Source organism: Schistocerca serialis, chromosome 2 (genome assembly GCF_023864345.2).
Source record: "Schistocerca serialis cubense isolate TAMUIC-IGC-003099 chromosome 2, iqSchSeri2.2, whole genome shotgun sequence".
Lineage (NCBI taxonomy): Eukaryota > Metazoa > Arthropoda > Insecta > Orthoptera > Acrididae > Schistocerca > Schistocerca serialis.
In genome coordinates, this window is record NC_064639.1 from 300688438 (window position 1) to 300712550 (window position 24113).

At 38.9% G+C, this 24113-nt stretch overlaps 1 protein-coding gene across 1 annotated transcript in view; it reads right to left on the minus strand.

Annotated features, from left to right (window-relative positions):
• Window positions 1-1522: 1522 nt before the first annotated feature.
• The window catches only part of LOC126455921 (sphingomyelin phosphodiesterase-like), a 126782-nt gene continuing 104191 nt past the window's right edge, over window positions 1523-24113 (minus strand). Inside the window, exons 9-11 of the mRNA XM_050091679.1 lie at window positions 17179-17359; window positions 6875-7065; window positions 1523-1819 (exon numbers count right to left, since the gene is read on the minus strand). Of these exons, the coding sequence (XP_049947636.1) occupies window positions 1657-1819; window positions 6875-7065; window positions 17179-17359 (535 nt within the window). The 3' untranslated portion in view covers window positions 1523-1656. The remainder of the gene's footprint in view (window positions 1820-6874; window positions 7066-17178; window positions 17360-24113) is intronic.

A 24113-nucleotide genomic window follows, 5' to 3' on the forward strand; every position in this document is an offset into this window, starting at 1 on the left:
AGAAATGGTACATGGCCATTCATTTTCCATACAACTATAAAATTGATATTTTCAAGAATGGCATTTAGATATCCAAGGAACTCGATCAATTTGTCCTCACTATGGGCTGAAACTATGAATGTATCATCGACGTTTGTCCAGAATTCTGTTGATTTTCAGACTGCAGAGTTGAGTGTTTTTTCTTCAGAATTTTCCATAAATAAATTAGCTACCATGGGCTAGAAAGGACTACCCATGGCAACACCATCATTCTGTTCAAAATGTTTATTGTCAAATAAAAATTAAGTAGAGGTTAGAGCATGTTTAACTAACACCATTACGTCTTCTTCAAACTTGCTGATAATCAATGGTGGCTAACAATAGGTGCTATGGCGAACAATGAAAACATGTCAGATCTGACCAATAAATCAGAGTTGTTACATTTCAAAGTTTTTAATCTAATAACAAAATCAGCTGAGCTACAGATATAATGTTCACATTTACCTACAAAGGTCTCAATAAACAGGCTAAATGTTGGGCCACCCAATAAGTAGCTACATCTACATTGGTCACTCTTGCCCCAAATGCCAATGCTTTTAGTATCTGCCACAATTGTGGTTAAGTCTTCATCTTCTGAAATATCAGCAAAAATATTGAAACTAGAATTAAAAATATCTTGAATGCACACCTGAAAAATGATGGAATATTTGCTGAAAAACTTCAATAAACACATCACATACCTCTTCTGGGAGTAGATGGCTCTGTGTGTCTCCACAGTAATGCTTAATTCAGACTAGTGGTTTATTAACTTTTGTATTCATTATTCTGATGGAATGTGACTTGAAAGACAGTTAGGCTCACAGTAACTAAATACTGAGTTCCTGTTAATGAACTAATTATGACTGTGTTGGGAGTGAATTCAATGGACTTTAAAGTAGTGTATATACAAGTGAACTGTTTAATGACAACATGAATGGACTGTGTAAACATGTTACCAATGAGTGTTATTGCTGTTTATAACATTGAAAAGTAAAGTTGCTTTACTTGGTTGTTTAATGACATTATTTTGGATGCATATTAGCAGGGCAGTTATTGCTAAACCTACCAGAGGAATTATACCTAAAGAAGTATCAGTTGATAGAGACTGGTCATCTCACTGTATGAAAATATCTATGTTGAATGAATCTGAAATCTTGAAAAATTTAACCCAAGCATGTTGTGTTCATCACTGAACTGCATTACTACAAACAAAAATCAGTTTCAGATAATGAGACTTCAATTCTGCACATACCATTGTGGAACTTCAAGCAGTAACCAAGTAAGTAACCTTATAACTGTTTCAGAAAAACATTCATTTTTATTTAGTTCCTGTAAATGAAAGCTGACACATGCTTAATAATTTTTGACTGAGGTTGAGCAAGGCCCGTAGTTTTGTTACATATACAGAAACATATTTTTCAAATAAAACTTTGTTTTATTCATAATTTTTGTAGTTACTGACTCACTGCTTCCTTGCACAGAATGGCTACAAAATCTATGTCACATTAAAATAAATGAATGCTCTGCAGAGGTTTTAAAACATTACTGATTTTTCAGCTTTTTACATGAGTACTTCACTAATTTCACCTGTAACGTGTTGGTTACAAGGTAGTTTCATCTTTGTGGCTTTCATTTAAATTACTTATTTGGAACTTCTGCTTTTACAGGCATATTTGCTGTTAATTCATCACATTTAGTAGTGTCTCTGAAATAGGATGTAACAATAGTACATAGTTGACTCCTCTCACAGTCTGCATCACACCCTGATTCTAAGCTTGGATCTCCCTCTTTCACAGAATATCTGAAACAAATTTGATTAATTCAGAACTATTTTTAAAAATATGCATTTTAGATACACGATATGAAGATAATATCAGAATTGATTGGAAAAGCCAGTTTACTGACTGATCCAAACTATAGTTTAAAAATGAATTTTAAACTATTTGTGTGGTACAATCACAGTATTGTTGCTGACTAACTTTAAAAACAAAGTAAAGGTGATTATAGATCAATAACTTGTTCAGTGAAATACACTGATACCTACTTGAGGAATAACTGTGTTATCTTATTTTTTCAAGAAATCTGGAAATGACAAACACAACACTATTGTGCCACTTTTTTTAAAAAAGATACATTTTTTGTAGAATTGAACAGTAATCTCATTAAAAAAGATTATCTCAATCTCTCAGAAACACACAATTATTCTGAGGGAATGAACTAAACTGGAACCTAGTAACACAAATGATGGGATGATTAACTTTTAGGCTGTTACGTCAAAGCCCACAAAGAATGAAAGAATTCAGAGGAGGCATATAGACATTTACCATTTTAACTGTTTGTATCTGAGATCACATATTTTCAGTTAACTTCGTTTTTCATACTTACACATTTTTTTAAAAAAAATTTTATTGTAAAACTGGTGTGTGTAACACATGCTCTCTACAGCAATAAAAAATTACAAGAGGAAATTGTGATTTATAGCAAATATTAACTATGAAATTGGTATGAGAACCATATAAGTGTACAAAAGATAACATTAAAAGTTTAGTAGTTGCTAAGGAATGAGCACAGTTTAGTGCAAATTGACTTCATAAGGCTTTCTTTGTTAAATTGTTGAAATGACATGTGATTGGAAGAATAAAATTGCAGTGCAATTAATGTAAGAATGGCACAACTGCAGAGAACGCTCTGTAGCTGTTGTTGGAAATGACTCTCCATACTTGTCAAATATTGAGTTTACTTCTGTAAGTCTACTCTGACCAAAAGCCATACGACAACCATTTATGTCAACAAGGTAATAAAATTAGACCTCCAAATGCGAGTGACACAATGCAGATTATGATGAAGACAGTGTACTCAAGTCTGCTAATTGAGCATTTGGGGCAGGGGTCTGAATTTTAGTGCACGATTGATGAATCCAGGGAAGACATTTTGGAAGGGTTAGGAAGACATTTACAACAACAAATGTGCTCTTTTATGAGATGTGTACCATAAAGGGACAACATTTTTACATTCAGTAAATGATATAAGTTCACATGAGTGATTTTGAAAATTGTATCTAAATTAAATTATATTTGTGCTGTCTCGCAAATTAGCAAGCATTCTTTACAGGAGAGAAAGTGAAAAGTTTTATATATATTAATTGCTGATATCTGTGTTTTCTTCCAAGTATAGTTGGCATTTTTCAGCTTGTGAAGGTAGCTCAACACTGTATTCTTAGCAGATAACAAACCCTGAATGCTGACTGTGGCCCATTTCTTAGAAGATGGCTTTGTAAGAATGCAAGATGGTTGCAGAACTGGGGAACTAAATAATGCTTCTTATGCTCCATTAAGATTATTCTGTCCAGTGACTGGAATGAATGATTGTGAGTTAAGTAAATGCTGTAGAATGCTAAGTACACTTTCAGAAAATATCTGATACTGGCTGCTAAATATGATGTTCATTGGGAATAGGATGTTACCCAAGTGTGGCTTGTGGTTTTCATACTGGGGAAGGTGCGACATTTATTGATCAGAACCAAACTAGATCTTAAGTTACGCTTCACATCAGTCTGTCTCCGCAACCAAGATTTCAGAGAGAGAGAGAGAGAGAAGGAGGGAGGGAGGCCAATATCACACTCTATCCAAAATTTTGCATACTGTATTTTCTTTCTGTTTTATAATCAACTGCTAAATATCACCAAAAGCTAAGTGCAAGATAAGATCTACAGCTGTGCCACAGCAGCTAGAGACAAGGCCCATGTGTGTGGGAGTTGTGATTGTGTGAATGTATGTGTGTTTTCTATTTCTGAAGGAGGACTTATTAATCTGAAAGCTCAAATGTTTAAAAATCCTTTCATTATGCCTGTTTGCATTTCAGCACCTCCTCTAACTGGTGAATAGTGATCTAACTTTTTCATGACATTGTTGTTTGTGTGGAGTTTTCAGGTAGTAAAGTGTGTGCTAATATTGACTTACCTTTGAACTGAAATTGCATGCTACTTGGAGTTATAAATATATGAGGACCAGTAAGAGAAAAGAACTGCCATATTTAATAGACTACAAGATGCACCTTAATTTTTAAGCACTTTTTAAAAAAATAACATTTTTATTATTAGATTGCAAAGCTGTGCTAAAAAAATCTTAGTTTATAAAACTGAACTGACCTTTAAAATCCCTGAAAATCGTCATCTGAACATTCTTCTTCTTCTTCTTCTTCCTCTTCATCATCATTGTTGTCCTTTTCACATATAAGATGGTCTCCACTGCCATCAAGAGCATTGCAAATGCTGCACTTATTGAAAGATTTAACAATAAATTCTTCTCTCAGTCTAGACCATAACTGTTTTATCCACTGACACACTTGTTTGATTGTAGATTATTTTAAAACTCCCTTCGGTGTGAATTCGTGTTGGGTATCATCCATCATCCATTTGTTCCATTCCTCTCTCACATACATTTTAAATGGTTTATTTATTGAACCATCAAGAGGTTGCAATTGTGAAGTAAGTCCTTTTGGAATAACAAGAAGCTCTGTGTTTCCCTTTCTCAATTTCTCTTTCACAAAATTTTTCAAATGACTACTAAACTGATCTAGCACAACTCCTTTTCAACCAAGCACCTTCCCTTCTCCCCCACACTCTGTTAATCCATAATTTGATACAAACCTTATCCATGCAACCTTGTCAGGTATGTGAACAACAACACCTGGCAATACTTCAGAAAGTTTTTGGCATTTTTGAGCTTGAAAAATGATCATTGGAGTACACTTTGTACCAGCAGGACATGGAAGGACAACAATGTAATGCAGCAGAACATGGAAGGACAACAACGTAATGCATTTTTTTCATTTGCACTTGCTTTTGTAGTTACAGTTTCATTACTTTTCATGGCAACAGTTCTGTTAATCAGTGCATTAAATGTCAGAAGAGTTTGTCCATATTCACTATTTGGATTAGTTCCACACTGGTTTTCTTTTGATGTTGAATAATAAAGTGATAGAAAGATAGTATTTTCTCTTTATACTCTTGTGGCATTTTCTGAGATGAGATGTTTTGGTTCATGAACTTGTAGCACCAGTCAAGCCTGTAGCACCAGTCAACTCCACCTTTAAATTCTGGTAAATTCCACTGTATCACTAGCTTATGAGGGGATAATTGAATCATTTTTGTTTCAATTCCAACACAATTTTGATGGTGTCCTTGAATCAATTTCAATACGTCATCTTCTAGTTTTAGCCATTTTGCAGTCAGTCTTCTATTTCCACCTTTAGTCTTCCTCATTTTTTTCAGTTCTTCTTTACTAGTCCGCCAATTGTGAATCATTTTTTCTGTGGTTGAGGGCCGAAATACTGCTTAGCTGCTCTGTTCCATGTTCTTCTGCATATGCTATTACTTTCAGGGTGGGAGGGAGATAGTGTTAGCAAGCTTATGAATCCCCGCAACTCATGTTTGACACATCAGTGCAGTGCTACTGCTATCAGTGCAGTGCTACTGCTAGTTGAGTCCAATGTTGCCAGATAGAGATAGGTTTCCTGTGGCATTAAATATGTGCCCATTTTTAAGGTGGTAGGAATTTTAAATCAAATGCTGGTTATTTTTATATTGATTTTGTGTATAAGTTGCACCTGAATTTTAGAGACAAGTTTTCAAAAATAAAAGTGGGTCTTATAATCCATAAAATAAGGTACCAGGCTGCAGCTGGAAGACTGCTTATGTTGTAAGTTTGCCTTACCTGATAAGAACACAGCATCCAAAAGCCAAAAAACATTGATCGAATCATAGTCTGGCACACACATTAAATATGTTAAGGGGCTCAATATCAATGTGTATTTCATTAGAAACCTAAAGCTTTAATACTGAATGTATACCTTCATAATGTTTGAAATATAGGACAACTGTAAATGATTCATTCATTTTCAAAGCTCTATATTTTCTGAAGTATTACATGTGCAACTCTAATAGGTACATAAATAGAACTGTTAACTCACCAAGTTTACATTCTGTACTCAACAAATGTTCTATGAGTGTCCAGCTCGTCACATGATGAACATTCAAGTGACAGTCAAGTTCATTCCATACCTTATATAGCAACATCCTATCTGCAGTCATCACAGCAGTGTTCCTGAGTTGTCCCATTGATCTTGGCAGAGGAGGTATGTAAACATGTTTCTCAATGTATCTCCAAAGGAAAAAAGGCATTAGGTCAGATGACCTTGGAGCTGCTACCATGTCCAATCCAGTAATGTGGAAGTTCATCTTTTAGGAAGTAACAAACATTGATGCTCTGCTGAGGAGGTGCCCTGACTTGTTCTTTTTTTATAATTCTTTCTGAATACAAGCTGCACTGTTGTAACAGATAAACATCTTGCATGTTTCAATACACAAAAACTCTTTTCTTGCTTTGTTGTCAGATTGCCAAGAAACTGCACTTACAACACCAACAGGTGGGCAAAATGCAAACTCGTCAGAGTTATGGTTCTAATCACTCATCAGTCATATTTGTACATGTAATACTTTGGTTAATGTAGAACTCTGAAAAGGAATGAATCATTTATAGAAGCCCTGTATATGAAAATTTATCACAAAAGAAATCAAATGCATTTATATCAATGAGAAATGCAGTGAAATAATCCAAGAAGAGAGAGACACATATCATGAACAATATTTTTTGCTAAGTAAGATACAGTAAAAAGAAAGCAAAATAAAGAACCTTTCATAAAATTAGAAAATGTCATAAATATACCTCATAGGATGCATTTATAACAATATATAGTATAGTTAGACATCTAATTCCTTTCAGATTGCAGATTATGTCCATATATCTGGCCAACAAAAGAATCTGCACTAATTTAGGAAATGACATATTCAGCTTACCCATAGTATTGTTGTATGATCTCAGGAGTCTCGGCCATTCGATGGACTAATTTGTTCAATTCAGTCAAGTTCATAGACTCTACACCATAAGCTTCTTGGAAGGAGTAAAGTTTGTACCAGTTAGGTTCATTATCAGGGTCAAGGTTGGCTTCAGTAAGATTAAACATCCAAGTAGTGTAATCCACAACAGCCTGTATTTGAAATAAAAAATTTTGCCACAGAGTGCATTCTTACCACTTTTGTTAAGGTTTTTAAAAGTATCAATGCTTTTGAGATTAGCTCCATTTCTTTTTAATTAATTTACAGTAAAATACAAACATGTAAAGGAAATACAAACATTATTGACTGCAAAAATAATAGCTTTTTCTTGTCATTGTTAAGAATGCAAAAAAACTTTAGCCATTTTCGATAGCTGAGCAGACAAAGAACAAAGAAGATAAAACTTTAAAAAATATTTATGTTAATTGGTATTATAATGATAAATGAAATGTGTATGCTTCCATTTTCAAAGTTATTAAATGGTTACAAAAATATGCTGTCATTTTTGCTCTCTGTATTTCTCTTTTTTCCTAGAATAAGTTTGTGAAGGAAAGGATTGAAGCTCTCTCTCTCTCTCTCTCTCTCTCTCTCTCTCTCTCTCTCTCACACACACACACACACACACACACACACACACACACACACACACACATACACACACAGTTTGTATTCTATAAATGTGGCGAAGAGTTTGATGAGACAGTTTTTTCTGATGAATTTTGGTTAGTGAACGCCCTGATAATGCAGGGAGGCTGTGTAAGAAACACACTATGCATTGCAGAGATCATAACTCTCAAAATTTTGAGAGCCTGATTGCCAGTATGCATCAAAAATATAATTCTTCCTCCAAATTATATTTTATGTAATGATTATGAGGGTAAATGGTTCTATTTAGAAGAATAGTAACCATATTTCTTCCTACCCATCTTTTAGATAATTGCACAGAAAAGGGGAATGAGCAGGGAGGGAAGTGAGAAACAGTTCTGGTACACCATGTATCTGACCCAAGTTGTGGGGTACAGATGTAAATTTTTGATGGAATTTCTCAGCAAAACAAACATTTTGGCAAAGTCTCTTGAATCCTTGTTGTCGTATATGGCAGCTTTTATACGAATGGATAGGAAACCAAAGAAAAATTTGGAGGAGTAATTATAGTTCAGGAAGATAAGATAAAATTTTTTAGGTAATTTGCCAATGACATTGTAATTCTGTTAGAGACAGCAAAGGACTTGGACAAGCTGTTGAATGGAATAGACAATGTTTTGAAAAGAGGACATAAAACTAATATTAACAAAAGCAAAACAAGGGTGATGGAATGAGACAATGCCAAGGGCATGAGATTAGGAAGTGAGATACTGAAAGTAGTAGATGAGTTCTTTTATTTGGGGAGTAACATAACAGATGATGACTGAAATAAAGAAAATAAAATCTAGACTGGTAACGATTTAAGTATTAGGAAGTCCTTTCTGAAGGTATATGTATGGAGTGCAGCCTTGTGCAAAAGTGAAACATGGATGATAAACAGTTCAGACTAGAAAAGAATAAAACATTTTGGAATGTGCTGCTACAGAAGAATGATGAAAATTAATGGGCAGATCACATAACTAATGAGGAGATACTGAATAGAATTGGGAAGAAAAAATATATGTGGCATAACGTGACTAAAAGAAGGGATTGGTTGATAGGACACATTCTGAGATATCAGTGGAAGCGGTACTGGAGGGAAGCATGGGGGGTAAAAGTTGTAGCGCAACACTAAGAGGTGAATACAGTAAGCAGGTTCTACATGATGTAGGTTGCAGCAGTTATTTGAATATGGAGAGGCTTGCACAGGATGGAGCAGCACGGAGAGCTGCATCAAATCAGTCTTTGGACCAAAGACCACAACAATACATATATTTAAATTTGACATTACGTACATATTGTATTATATTCTATTTGTATTTCTAAATTGATTTATTTATTCTTGTATCAGAAACATACTTATTATACACAGTTATGACTTACTACTTTTGCCCAAAACTTGGCCACTTCCAATGCATTTTCTGTTCCTTAAGGATTTCCTCTTCTTTTCAGGAGACTGGACATAGTTGGCATTGAAGTAAATGATGAAAAGTCTGTTCTCTTTCCACAGTCACATTGTATATCATCTTGATCAGTATAGCCCCATCTTGCCAAATTAACCTTTGATCTGGCAACTCCAGTCTCAGTCTATTCAGAGACTTCCTTGTCATCCATTTCTCATCATAGCCAGGTGTCTTCTTCTCTGGAACTCTTTTTCCAGCTGGGGGAAGGTAGGTCATAGTCCTCCATAGTTGCAATCTTGCTTTTTCAGCTGTGGTTCTAAATGCAGTCAATGTTTTAAGGAAATTCCTCCTCGACTTCAGTCATTGTGGATGTGGATCTGGCCATACAGAGCAAGCACTCTCTCTTGCTCCACTTTTTCTCTTTCCTCATTCACAGCTATTTATCTTTGAACAGGAAATGGTTCTGTTCCTGCACAGTGGTAAAACCATGTGACTGGTGTGGATTTCAGACAACCTTGTTTGATTCTGCATGTGTCATTTATAACCATGTCTATCTGTTTGGCCTTTGTTGAATTATACCAAACAAGATACGCATACTCTGCTGCAGCATAGCATAATGCCATTGCAGAGGTTCATAGAGTTTCTGGTTGAGAACATCCTGTGGTCTGGTCAGTTTCTGTAGAAGATTGTTCCTGGCGGAAATTTTTGACTTTCAGTTCATGCAGTGCTTTTTGAAGGCAATAGATCTATCAGGTGTCACTCCTAAATATTTTGGGGTTTCACAGTGTTCAACACCTGACCATACTATCTGTAATTTGTGACTAGCTTCCCTGTTTCTCAAATGAAAAGATTATGCTGACTTGTGATTTGTACAGTAACAAGCAGTCAGGCGTATCCTGGTATATGTCAGAGAATGACAGGTAATCCTTTCACACCAGAAACATCCACATCTAGAGTGATGTGCAACTGCTACACCATGAACCACAAGGTATTGGTGAACGTTGATCCTTTCCCTTCTAAGACTTTAGAATGGGTCCAACATGTAATGTATAATGTGCTTAATGGATAAGACTCAATAATAGTATTATTTTAAAAGTTACATTAACTATTGCTCATTCCTAATACATAAGGCATATAAGAGATGCTAGGGATAAAGACAAACCATTTGCACTATTGTATGGGGAGGAAATGGGAAAAGCTGCTGACTTTAAAAGAGTCTCTCACAAAAACAGACACACATACACAGTTTCATTTTCCCAGACAGATGTCTTGTCCTGACACTGTGACCTGAATGAGCTGGGGGACAGGGTAGGGGGGGAACGGGTTAAAGAATATGACTTACTGTGTGTTATTTGTGGTATAGATATAGTACTTAAACTGCAGCATCACAAAATAGAGTATTTCGAATTGTTGTACACATTTGCAATGTAAGTATCAGTTTTTGTTTGTAATGTTACACTGCATGTGATTAATGCCATTGAAACTGATATTTGAAATAGTTTCTTATGTGTCAGAGAGTAGCATTCCACCTATTTCAAGACTTATAACTTATATCTAACTTTCTATTCTAAATATCTATCCACTATACCTTTTGTTTTGTACAGTATGCACCACACATGCGAAAATTAATGTTCTCAAAACATTTTGACAGAAAGGAAATTTTGAATTTCCCACACACTCTTCAAAACTTTATTCTAAAGGAGACAGTATTAAAAATTATAATAAGTTCAAAATCAGGAAAGTATTGAATTTGGAGTTTGATTTACTACTATAATGTCATAATAAAGACGTAGTATTATTCTGAAAAGGAATTCATGGAAGATGATGTAGCAATTTGAACAAGGATTTATATATTTAATATATACAGTATGTCCCATTTATATTGATCACCCTAAATAACTGTTTGTCCAGACGCAAATTACAAAATGTTTCAAGCAAATGTTCTTTAGCCACCAAGGAGACATCAATCAGCATGATTTCCTTCATTGTAGCTTTGTTTTTTACAAAGATATGATGAACAGCGGTATGACTTTCTTAAATGGCATTCTGTATTTTTTATTCTGTAATTCATTTCCTCACCTGAAGACCTATTCAAAGGTGTATCTCATTGTACCATACACTGAAACACAATGTTATAAATTACATAACACAACATTGATGTTGATGCTCCCAGCACTTAGTGCAGGTACTCGGGGTAATGGAACACAGCTGCATGCTGACGTTAGCAGAGGAAAAATGTAAACATAAGTATAATGCACACCCATCATTCCATCAACCATCATCAATTGAAGAACTGTGTGAGCAGAATGTACACCAACGAAGGGAAGGTAGAAATGCTACTCATCTATGGGGAATGTAAGCTAACAGAACAGTAATTGCAATACTGTTTCCTTATGTACGGGTACATTTAGTACAGTAGTTTAGTCCTTCCAAATACTGTTGTGTAGAGTAGGCATGCAGTAAAGCCTGTCCTTCCTACAAACTGCATTCACATAACGTTTCTTTTATTGTTGTTGTTGAAGGTAGGTGAAATGCTATGCAGGCAGCGCAACTGTACAGAGAGCAATATCCTGACACGAACCCACCTTCCCAATGAATGTTTTCTCATCTTGCGACACTTTAGGAGATGGATAGTTTCAACCTATGACAACGCAATCTTGTAGCACTCGCACAGACAAAGCTGCTGGAGCTACTGTTCTCGCTTCCAATGCTATGAATCCACATGTGAGCACATGACAGCTTGAACATGAGACTGGTATTCTTAAAACCAGTGTACATTGTATTCTTACACCTGACCGGTTCCATCCTTACCATGTACACCAACATCAAGAATTGGATGGGAATGATTTCCAGAATTGTGTACAGTTCTGTCAGTGGGCCCAGCAGCAAATCCTCACCAATCCGAACTTCTTCTCCAATGTTCTATTTACCGATTAATGTTCCTTCTTAAACAAAGGACAGGTAAATACAAGGAACATGCATTATTCATCCAGTAACAATCCATGATGGCCTAGACAGGTGGAACATCAGCATCAATGGAGAGTTAATGTCTGGTGTGGGATGCTTGGTACTACAATTATTGACCCTTATTTCATCAATGGTAGTCTAAACAGCACAGCATATGCCAACTTCCTCAGATGAATTCTTCCTTCTCTTCTGGATGAAGTGCTGCTAAGAACCAGAATGCTTATGTGGTATCAACATGATGGATGACCAGCACATAATGCCTTGCATCCACATCGTGTTCTGAACCAAAGGTATCCTGCCAGATGGATTGGTCGAGGAGGAACAGTTGTGTGGCCTGCTAGGTCTCCTGATTTAAATCCTCTGGACTTTTTTCTTTGGGGATGCATTAAAGATGTCTATCGTGATGTTCCAACAATTCCAGAGGACATGCAGGAACGTATCGTGCTTGCTTGTAATTCTCTTCAGCTGGCAACACTGGAAGCAGTAAATAATTCTTTCATTCAATGAGTGCACCAGTGTATCAGTGCCCGGGTCACCACTTTGAGCACCTTTGAATGTTCTACTCCTGAGCAATGGCACAGGAGGGTCAAAGTCAATTTTGTGTTGTTTTTTACTTGGTTTTCATTTGTTTTCTGACAACTCCAGTAAGTGGACGAATATGTGATCCAGGGCTCAAAGTCAATGTTGTGTTATGTAACTAATAACATTGTGTTTCAGTGAATGGTACACTGTGATACATTTTTGAATAGGTCTTTAGGAGAGGAAATGAATTACTGAATAAAAAATAGAGGGATCCATTTAAAAAAGTCATACTGCTGTTCATATCTTTGTAAACAACAAAGCTACAACAAAGGCAATCATGATGATTGATGTCCCCCTGACAGCTAAAGAACATTTGCTTGAAGAATTTTGTAATTTGTATCTGGATGAACAGTTATTTAGGGTGCTCAAGGTAAGTGGGACACCCTGTATATTTAATAACAGGAAGCTAAGGAGGGAAACAACAAATAAAAATGAGAAAAGCAATCAGTACCTACAGCTGGCTAAAGTGTGGCACACGGACACACTTAACAGCACAAAGACAACAAGGTTTCAAGTTACTGCTCTATTTTTAGAACTGGTACACACTTTTGGACACAGACATCAAAATAAACCCACCTGCAGCAGCACTACTTGTTTAGGACTAGTTGCTCAAATTGAGAAGAATGGGAGGAGGGGAAAGTCATGTGGAAACTGTATAGGGCATGTACAAGACAGTGATGAAAGGTGTGAAGAAATGTAGGCAGCTTTAGGCCTTAGGGATTATGAGAATGGAAGATAAGCTGGAGGTATCATGGTACCATTTCCTCCTACATAGTTACAGGAGTTGGTCCTGAGGAGAGGGGGAGGGGGGGGGGGGGGGGTTGGATGGCGGAGAACTAGGTGTGGTGAAGCTTTTAAGTTTTTTCAAATGCTTTCCTTACTTCGTATTGCAAAACATGGATGCATGTGTTCGAGTCTTTTGTGCAACACAGACAGAAATAGTGGGGTGTGTTCACACAAACAAACAGGAAACATGCCATTGGTGGAAATAGCTGTTGTGAATGGTCCCTGATATTCTGGATACTGGCACTGGGACAGAGTTGACATCTGAACAGGTCCTACACATGTTCTATTGGGGACAGATCTAGGGATCTTCATGGCTACGAGAGTGCCTTTACATCACACAGACAGTCATAAAGGAACACTCCACGTCTGCTGAAAAGTGGCATAATGATATTTCACATGAGAGGTAACACGTTGGGATATAAGATGTCCATACATATCCTTGTGCACTCAGAGCCTCCTCAATCACTACCAGCTGTAACCTGAAGTCATACTTGATGGCTCCCCACATTATGGCACAAGGACTAACATCACAATGCCTCTCCAAAACACTGGAAGAAAGGGATCTCTTCCCAGGTTGCCATCATACTTGCTGATGGTGGTCACCTAGAGTAGTGCGGAACCATGACTCACTGCTAAACACGATGTGATGAAGTTCATCAGCAGTACATGTTTCCCAGCAATAGCAACACTCCAAATGCAGCTGGGACACAGAATGGGATGGTAATGTCCTAGTCCAGCTTCTGACCCACAGTGTTCAATGGCACAGAATGTTGAAGGTATAGATTTGAAGGGAATACGATGTGCTTCTTGGTGCATCATACTGAGATCCTTCCTTCTGATGTTCGACTGAACATTGATGACAAGTATACCTGCCATCACAGTCTCATGCAGCCAAAAATTAGGTACCGTATTTACTCGAATCTAAGCCGTACTTTTTTCCGGTTTTTGTAATCCAAAAAACCGCCTGCGGCTTAGAATAGAGTGCAAAGTAAGCGGAAGTTCTGAAAAATGTTGGTAGGTGCCACCACAACTAACTTCTGCCGTCGAACATATGTAGCACTACACAGACATGCTTTGCAGGCACAAAGATAAATACTGGCACCAAAACCTCTGTGTCACTGAATAAATTAAAAAAAAAGGTGGAAGACGAGCTTTTTTTCTCCGCCCGGAGTTTCGACCACTGCATTTTCATACATTATCCAACGAAGTAAATACAAATTCCATATTGTTCATCTTCGAATGTAGCAGCATTTCAATGTACTATGAAAATCCAACTGGCAAGACTGTTTGGGATGTTTGTCAATATGGCCAACTCTACGTTCTGAATTTTTTCCTACCTGTGAGAAGAGATGGTTGCTAATAGGAACTTTTATGAATTTTGAATCACATGCAGTATTCTCTTCACCATAAGAATAATATGAATATAAACATTTTTCCATGTATTCTTTCGTGTTTGCTGCTATCTCATTTAAATCCTGTCTGCCTAATAAACTACGAAACTAGAGTGATACAACAGCAAACACAGAAGAATATACATATCATGTCATGTTTATATTCGTATTATTCTTATGCCAAATAGTGATACAGTCAGAAATTAAGCACGGCAATTGACTAGATTTTTAAATCTAAGATGACTCTAATCTCTGTGCAGAATGTAATGTAGTAAAGAGGCGTCTGAAAAGATTTTCAAACGGAGAAAAATTTTCGCTAAACTCTCGTTCAGAACATGTTCTATCATACGCAGGCTATCATTTGGTTCTTGTTGGTTATTATCAAAGAAAGCAGCAGTGTAAGTAACAACAAGTAGCAGTCTCTTGCCATTTTTTCACTAATCAGACGATTCCTCTCTTTTTTTTTCTTTTTAATTGTAAGCGGCGGTAGCGCGCACGAAAGCAAGCCATGCCGCGAGCGGCGACAGGCTGAAACACTCATTATCAGAATGCGACAAACAATGCATGACACAGTACAGTAATGCATTTTCAGCTTAGAGTGACGTAAACACCTATAACAAAGAGAACAGCACTTATCAGATAAGGAAAATACGCAATCAATTCAAATCAGATGAAGTACGTGAAAAAGGAAGGGTACCCGTATAAATACGGACGGAGCACCTGACGCATGGCAATGGTTACCTGGTAAAGCTTAACTGCTAAGCTTACAACTCGAACCAAACTACTGTAGCTGTATCGTCATTCATTCGACCTAAATTGTGTCTCATATTACAATGGACCAACTTTGTTTTGATTTGGAGGTGCGTCCTTAAACTTTCTCTCCCCTTGAATTTCGAGTCTCAAATTTCAGGTGCGGCTTAGATTCGGGAATTTTTTTTTTCTTTGATTTCAAGTCTCATTTTTCAGGTGCAGCTTAGATTCGAGTAAATACGGTAACTATCACATCCAGAAGCACCACATATCTAGATATTGCGCAATGTGACCAGCCGGCCAAATGGAGACTCACAAAGAGGCCTCTTTCAAATTCTGTCAGATCCAGATAATAATGTCTCACATGAGTATGTGGGGTCTGTGTGTCCTTTACAGTTATCATTCAGTACCTAGTGCTGTTCATACCCCTGGTATATCCTTGAGGCCTGCTAACAACACTAAACATGAACAATACAAATCCATTCTGGTGGGCAATATGCCTGTTACAGAGAATTGCAACTCTAGTCATTTGCATATACACCAATTGTGTGGATGTGATATAATTACACTGACTTCTGATCATGTCTTCACTTTTCTTGTCAGGCTATGTATTTAGGTGAAGAACTAATGTACTAAAGTTTCATAAGCCATGAACCACATAAGTGATTATTGTACTAAAGGGAAAGAGCAATGGGGAAAGTGACAAGACAAAATGTTCCTCATTGGGGGGCAGAGTGCTGAAACTGAGGCTGTGGAAATTGTATTTGTCAGAAGATGCAATGTTGCCAGAAATAATACATCAAACAGAGAGGGCAGCTAGAGAGTGTTGACCACACTGCTGTAGCTGATGGGTTCCCATACAACAGCTGCAATTGTCAACTCACCTCGCTGACTCTCTAAGATCCCAAGTAAAATTGTGAGTAATACCTGGGGGGGGGGGGGGGGGGGGGGGCAGGCATACACAGGGGCAAGGGGGGCCCCTGCCCCCCCCCCCCACCCCCATGCCCTATCCCTCCCAGCTGTCAGGGGAAGGAAAAATATAGTGTAGTTAGTTGTGTTTTTTCAATAAATGATTTAAAAGTCAGTATGACACACATTTTTAACAGGATCAGTACAGGAACTTTTTTTTATGCTACATACAAGTTGCCATTTGTCCTCCAAAATATTAAAAATACTCCATATGCCTAGGTCTAGCTCTCCTCCACTTTCAAACTATTGTATGGGTACCCTTGTCTAGGGCTATAATAGTTAAAATAATGTTTAAATTGGTGTTAGTCTAGGGGTTGAAGATGGCTGCTATTTGCTTCACTGCTTTGCAACTAGCGCTGTCTATCGGCAACACAAAACACCCACCCACTCACACACACACACACACACACACACACACACGCAGGTTATTTTGCAATAAATAATTGAAGGTATTCCCAGACTTCATGTACACCCTGTATAAGAAGGATTAATTGTATCAGAACTCCTTTGTTCAATAGAATTATAATGATAACATAACCAAGCAGAAGTGTCATAGGTTTTTTTAGAGGGGAAAGATCTGTGTGATGTAAGACTGGGAGAATATTTGGCCTAGGGATGAATTTGGATATTGTTTAGGTTGTTCGGGTGACAGAATAATATTTTGGGTAATTATGATCAGATTTTTGTACCAAGATTAATCAAGAACAATTATTTTCTGGGATGCTTATCATCATAAGGCTACTGACAAGGCTTTGGAAACAACAAGTTATTGTAATGGATGTAAATTACTCACTCCTGTATTTCCATCTACTTTGTATACTTTGTAATTTGGATTTACATCATAGTATGTCACAAGACTTCCTCCATTGTAAGCAACAATGCTGGCCCTTGATGGATCATCAGAAGCATAGTGCAGCTGAAACCTGTCTCTGTGTGTGTGTCCATTGAATACAGCTGCAATGGTATACTCAAATCTGGAAACGAATAATGAAGATGAATAATAACAATAAATAATAAAGATTAACAATAATAATAAAGCAGAAGTTTACAAATTAACACAGAAACACACAATCAGTTTTATTTGAGCATAGTTTTTCAGTAGCAAGACCTAAAAAAATTATGAAACATTATTGCAAAAGAGTATCATTTTCTTGAAGTATAATAAAGCATGTGTTGACTAGCGACTATAGATGAGCTCTGACTGACAAAATAAACATTGCTGCCCTGTGCAGTAGAGTGAACAATAATATCTGTAATGGTTTAGTAGGTGTCAAAATGCTGACCAGTGTAGACCAAGATGTAATTCTGTCTTGTAAATAAAGTAAGTATTTGTCTACCACACACTGTGTACCATTTATGACTTATGCATGCCTGCCAGTACTGGATTTACAAAAAAAAAAAAAAAAAAAAAAAAAAAAAAAAAAGTCTACAGTATACAAAATAAATACACACATGAATCAAATGGTCCAAGGTTCCTATCACTTGGCAATTGTGAATTTTGAATGTAACATAGAAATTTATGAATGAAAGACTGCAATTAAATAAAATCTGCAGGCCCTATTTTAAAGATTTTGAATGATGAGTATGATAGCAGAAGTACTTTTAAGAAAGCTGTTTGGTTCTGCAAAACACTTATTGGTGTCAATGGTCCAGCAATTAAATAAAATACAAGTTGAGTAACAGGGAAACAATAGATTCCTAATTCACATAATTAGTTATGAACAACAACATGACTCGTGAAACACATACTGTCTCTTCACTGCAGAAGTCACAGAAATCTCACAAGTGCACAAGTTGGCACTACGAAATATTTCTATCTCCCGCAACCACACACAAACTGCTCAACACTTTCCAAGTACTTCATGCGACCCTCTGTTGCGCCTTCCTGTCCAAAACTCCCCCACAGAACGTGCCACTCAATGCTCCTCCCCCACTTCCCTACAGTCTCTCCATTGACTTTGGTAGTCACCTACCATGGTAACGATCACTGTGGTTGGTTAGAGGGCTCCCGCCATGTCTCCAAGCCAACGCACACTCACAAACATATTAAAACACTTATGAAATATTGGATTTGCATTTAAATAACTTGAAATTAAATAAATATTCCTACGGCTGGAACCATAAACATGCTCTAACACACATTATTAAATATATAAACAAATTAAATAAACGTATATCAAAGGAATAGAAACAAAAGTAGGCCAGTAGCCTAATGTATCTATACTTTCTAAAACACAGTAAATATTTGACCAATTTCTTCATGAATAGTATATATTGGATATAAACAAAGACATAGATGAATAAATATACTTATAAGCATGCTGCTACCATTTTTTTGTGTAATTGTGGAGTACTTATGGCCTGACATGATCAGTAGTAATCGTCCACTTTGACCTCCAATAACTCATGTACTATTCAAGTTACATGCCTGTAATTCATACCAATTTAGGTTTACACTAATATCTTTCTAAAGACATGTTGATTGACAAAATTTGATGAACTGTTTAGATTTTGGGAACTCATTGCTGGGTGTTACTTGTATAATTTACAGTCAGATATTAAGCTTTAAACTAATAAAGACATTGAAAATATGATTGCACCATCAGAATTGTCGTGCAAATAATGGTAATGTACATGTTTCTTTTTAAGGCATCGTGATTTCTCTGGCTATTATTAATTTCTACATGAACTGTGAAATGTGTGCCATTATGGTTTTGCAAAGTCCACCATCTTTGGAACTTTCGGCATACAAATCTCCTTCATCGACACCAAGCACAGTCCTTGACACTGACACAGCATCAACATGGAATTCCCGGCCATTTGGTCAGCCTGGACTGCACACATTCAACCAGGACTGGAGGAACTTCAGTGCAGTGGTTTAGACAGAAGCAATGCCAGGTGGTGTGAAGAACAGTGGTGGCCTGTTTATCCTGCAACAGTTACTTCCTGTGCTCTCAGTTTTTCCTCTGTTCCAGCTCCCACACCTATCCATGGACTTCTGAACCTTTCCAGTAATATTCTCCAGCCACAATGCTATACAAATGCTCCTAATGGTGCCTTTCCGATGCATCAACAATGGACTCTATCAAATAATATTGCCCAATGCTTCAATGTATGGACAGCAAGTAACCATGCCCAATCCCACCACAGTGTCTGAGTCTCATGTTGTAACTACTTCCACACTGTTCATTCTGCTCAAAAGTGATCCCTGTGCACTGAATAGTGACATCACTCTTGTTCCAGCCATGTCTCTCATGCCGTGTACCATGTTTAACCTAACCACTGCCACACACCTGGCATCTCAAACCTCTCAGGTGAATTCAGCATACGGCACTAACGTGCTCCACAGGCCTGAACTTTTGCAGCATTCACTGCTTCAGGTTCCATCTACATTGTGCCCACCCATGACTGATGTCATGTCCATGCCAGCCACATCACACACTTTTGACTTCTCATACACCATTCTTGGAAATGGCATGCATCTGTTTGACTGGTTGAGCTTTACACGTCCCATGCTTGCCGTGTTGGTTTTCAAGACACACAGCACCGTGCTTCCACGACTGCCTCATCAGTACAGTATGTCACTCAGGTCTATGCTCCGAATGACATGATGTCTGCACCACCTGCACTGTGTGCTTTTATGTTGCCACCAGACATGCACTTCCAAGAGATGCAGCAACCACATACTACATGCTCTGTTGCTCCCATGTCAGTCAACGCCATGCTCTGGCCGGTCCTTTGTGTGCAATCCATGGACAGTCTCCACACCACCTGGCCTTATTTTAAACTGCCTCCATTCGATACTGACCTTCTGACAGTACGGTTCACTCTATGTGTGTGCTTGATGTCTGACCACAGGATCATCAATGGCGACACACGATGTATGACCTTCCTCTGCCACCTCAGTGACAATGCAGACATAATCAGTGACCTATTCCTGGCAGTACCCACTCACAACAAGCACAAGATGACTAAGGCTTTGCTGCTCCAGCGCCTCCCACACTCCCCGGAACAGCAACTACATGTAGTTATGCATGAAGAAACCCTTGGAGACAACCTGCCATCCTCGCTCTGGCTACATCTATGAATACAGACTGAGCCTACGCTGGTGTCTGACTGCATGCTCTGGACAATATGCCTATTGAAACTTCCCATATATGTCCAGACCGCAATGCTTAAGCATGAGGATGACCCCTTCAATGCCAGACCTTTTCCTCAAGAACCAAATTCACACCATGGTGCAGCACTGTACTCTCATTAACAGCTACTCCATTGTCAGCAAGGCCATCACCCCACTTGACTACAAGGTGACTTAGGCTAATCGACTACCAACAAGCTGCCCTGAACTGCTCCACTTGCTGCTGGCCACCATCACTACCCCCACTCTGCTTAGCAGCGATATGTCTGGAATCAGCTGACTCCAGCTGATTCGGGCTGGCCCCCGCCCGCTGCCATGCCGTGTGACCTTCACAGTGCCAGCAGACAAGACTCGATAAACTATACAACAAATACGCTTACTTCCCCAGGCCAGAGTGTCCCCCCCTCCCCACCCCTCCCCCCCCACCCCACCTCCCCCAGCACTGTTTACAAACAGATGGTGTGCCACTTCAGAGAAAAATGCAGCCCACCTCCATCCCTTCAATGGCCAAGAATACTGTTGGTTCCATAGCAGATTCAGACAGGAGGCTAGCGAACTGCAGAGTGCCTCAAGCTAACCCAAACAAACACAGTTGCCTGCGCTAACCCAAACAAACACAGTAGCCTGCCACAGGTGCACCAGGCCACTCTACAGTCAAAAGGTACCTTAATCAACAGCACCTTCACAGTTCTGCCACCTCATGTCACCCTTCTGATGGCTCACACTTATTTGTTTACAACCATCAGATGCCAACCTACTTCGTTGTTGACATGGGTGCTGACGTTAGCACCCTCCTGTCAGCTTGAGCACTTACTAATCTCTCACCATCATCATTCCAATTACCTGCTGCGAATGATACTGTTATCGTGGTCGCTGGCACTGCCTCAATCACTGTGGACTTGAGAGCAAAGAATCACATGCACTGGACCTTCCCATCGCTGAGCTGGTCTGTTGAGCAGACTTTCTGTGTCACTATCATCTGCTTGCTGTCCTCATCCACGCTTTGTCGCTACATCATGATGGTTGGCAGCCAGTCATTGGAGTTATCAACGAAGTTCTCCCTGAACATTCCTGACCAGCCCCCACCTCTTCATCACATGTAGATACACCATTGGTATCTCCTCATAAAGTGCTCAGCACTCTTCAACAAACTTTGCTCTCTGATGTCCAACTATTCTTCACTATGCACCACAGATGGCATCATGTGATGCAAAAACATGGATCTTTGGCAGTGCTTTCCTGAAAGTGCATAATCACTTCACACTGCCAAGTGCAACATTGCAGCAGCCATGCCAAACATTTGTCTCTTCCAAGGATGCCAACATACCTTCAGAGCCTATCTGAAAGGAATCTGAACGGGTTCATGAAGTTCCGCGTTCAACTTCAGTCCGCGATTCTGACAGTGTACCCATTCTCCCCCCAGTGACCCTCCTCTACAATGCAGCATGTTTCTGCCTACAGACGTGCACACTACTATCAGGGCACATGCAGTTTGTGACAGTACTAATCATTATATAAACACTACAGCCAGCCCACTTGTTTGACATAGACCTCGACGCCTCCCTCCCCACAAACTTACAGGGGCAAAAGCCACTGTGGACAAACTAATGGAGCCAGGCATCATCAGTCCATTGAGTGCCCCTAGAAAGCTTGTTTTAAAGAAAGACAAATCGTGGCCCTTGTGTGGCAACTATTGGTGGCTTAATGATTGAACTACTATGGACAGTTATCCAGCACCTAACTTACAGGACTTCACTCAAATGTTAGCTGACGCCAAAATATTCAGCATTATTGACTATAAAACAGCGTACCTCCAGATTCCCATGGTGGAGCAAGACATACCTAAGACAGTGGTCACTACACCGTTTGAACTCCTGGAGTTTTTGTGTATGCCTTATGGATTAAAAAACACCTTGCATACATGGCATTGTTTTATTGACAAAGTTTTGTTCAGCGTACCATTTTGTTATACCTACATAGCCGATGTCCACATATTCTCACCATTAGCAGAAGAGCACGAGGCTCACCTCCAACAAGTCCTGTCTGTAGGGTAATCATTAACAAAGACAAATGTCAGTTATGATAAGCCTGTGCGACATTTGTCTTCCACCATGTAAGATAAATGTTAGTTATGACAAGCCACCACATAGATACCTCAGGCATCTACCGGCTCCAGAGAAAACCAATCAGATATTACTTTAGTCACCTCCCTCCACCTACCAAGAGTTACACAGACCTTTAGGTGTCATAAATTTCTACAAGAGACACATGCTAGACTCTCCTTTCTCTGACCAAAGTCCTGTGTGGGAATAATACTGTGGGAATCTCCACCTCAAGTGGGCACATCCTATGCAGTCCTCCTTTGATAAAATCTAGGAAGACTTACTGCAAATGACTACACTGGCTCATCTGTCCCCTGATGCCCATCTGACTAACAGCGGACATGAGTGATCTCGTTATCAGTGCCATGTTACAACAGGAGATAACTGGTGTTCCCCAGCCTCCGTGGTTTTTCTCTCATAAACTTTCAGACATTCAGTGTAAGTGGTCAATCTCTGACCATGAGCTACTCACCATCTATGAGGCCATCCACTACTTTTGAGAAGTGATAGTGGGCAGACCTCTTACTATTTACATGGATCACCATCCCCTGGCCAGCTAATTAACACAGCCCATCTCTCCCAGGTTTTTTCAATACCTCTATTTTATTTCACAGTTCATGATCAATGTGTGCTATGTCAAAGGCACTGACAATGTTGTCATGGACTATATATTGCACATTGCATCTTCCTCTGCCCTGCCTAATTACGACCGGATTGCCATGGTGCAAGACTCAGATCAAGACTTACAGAACCACCTTCATAACCTGGACACAAGCCTCAGACTGGAGCAACATACCTTCCCTGGCTTCACCACATCAGTTTGGTGTGACGTGTCCTGTGACTGGGGCTGACTGGTTGCCACAAAACTTTTTTGTAAACAAATCTTTGATCTCGTCCACAATCTCACACATCCAGAGGTATGCCCCCCCCCCCTCCCCCACGGCAAATTCCTGATCCTCAAGGGGAGGTTCCAACAAGTGCACATGGACATAATAAGATCATTTCCTATCTTGGATGGACAGCTTTACATTATATCACATATTGATGGAGTTACTGGTGGGCCAAGGCTACACCTACTGTTGGTATATCCACCGAGACTGTTGCCAAAGTTTCCATCAACATGTGGATCGCATTTTTTGGCTGCCCTGTGTCACTCACCACTGACCAGGGCAGACTGTTTGAGTCCTGTCTATTCAATGAACTGTCTCCATTTCCATACCACCGCATATCATCACATGTTAAAAGCAGTGTTAATGTGCCATCCTTAATCATGGACAGAAGCCCTTCCCTGAGTATTGCTTGGTGTCCATCCCACCCATAAGGAAGACCTTGATGCATCTTTAGCCAAGATCCTGTGTGGTGAGACATTATCTCTACCTGCCAATTTTGCTGTAGAGGCTACATCCCCCACTGATCATGATCGATCTGCCAGATCTCGCTGCCCATGTCAGACCCCACATACAGAACCTGCATATACCCCCCCTGCCC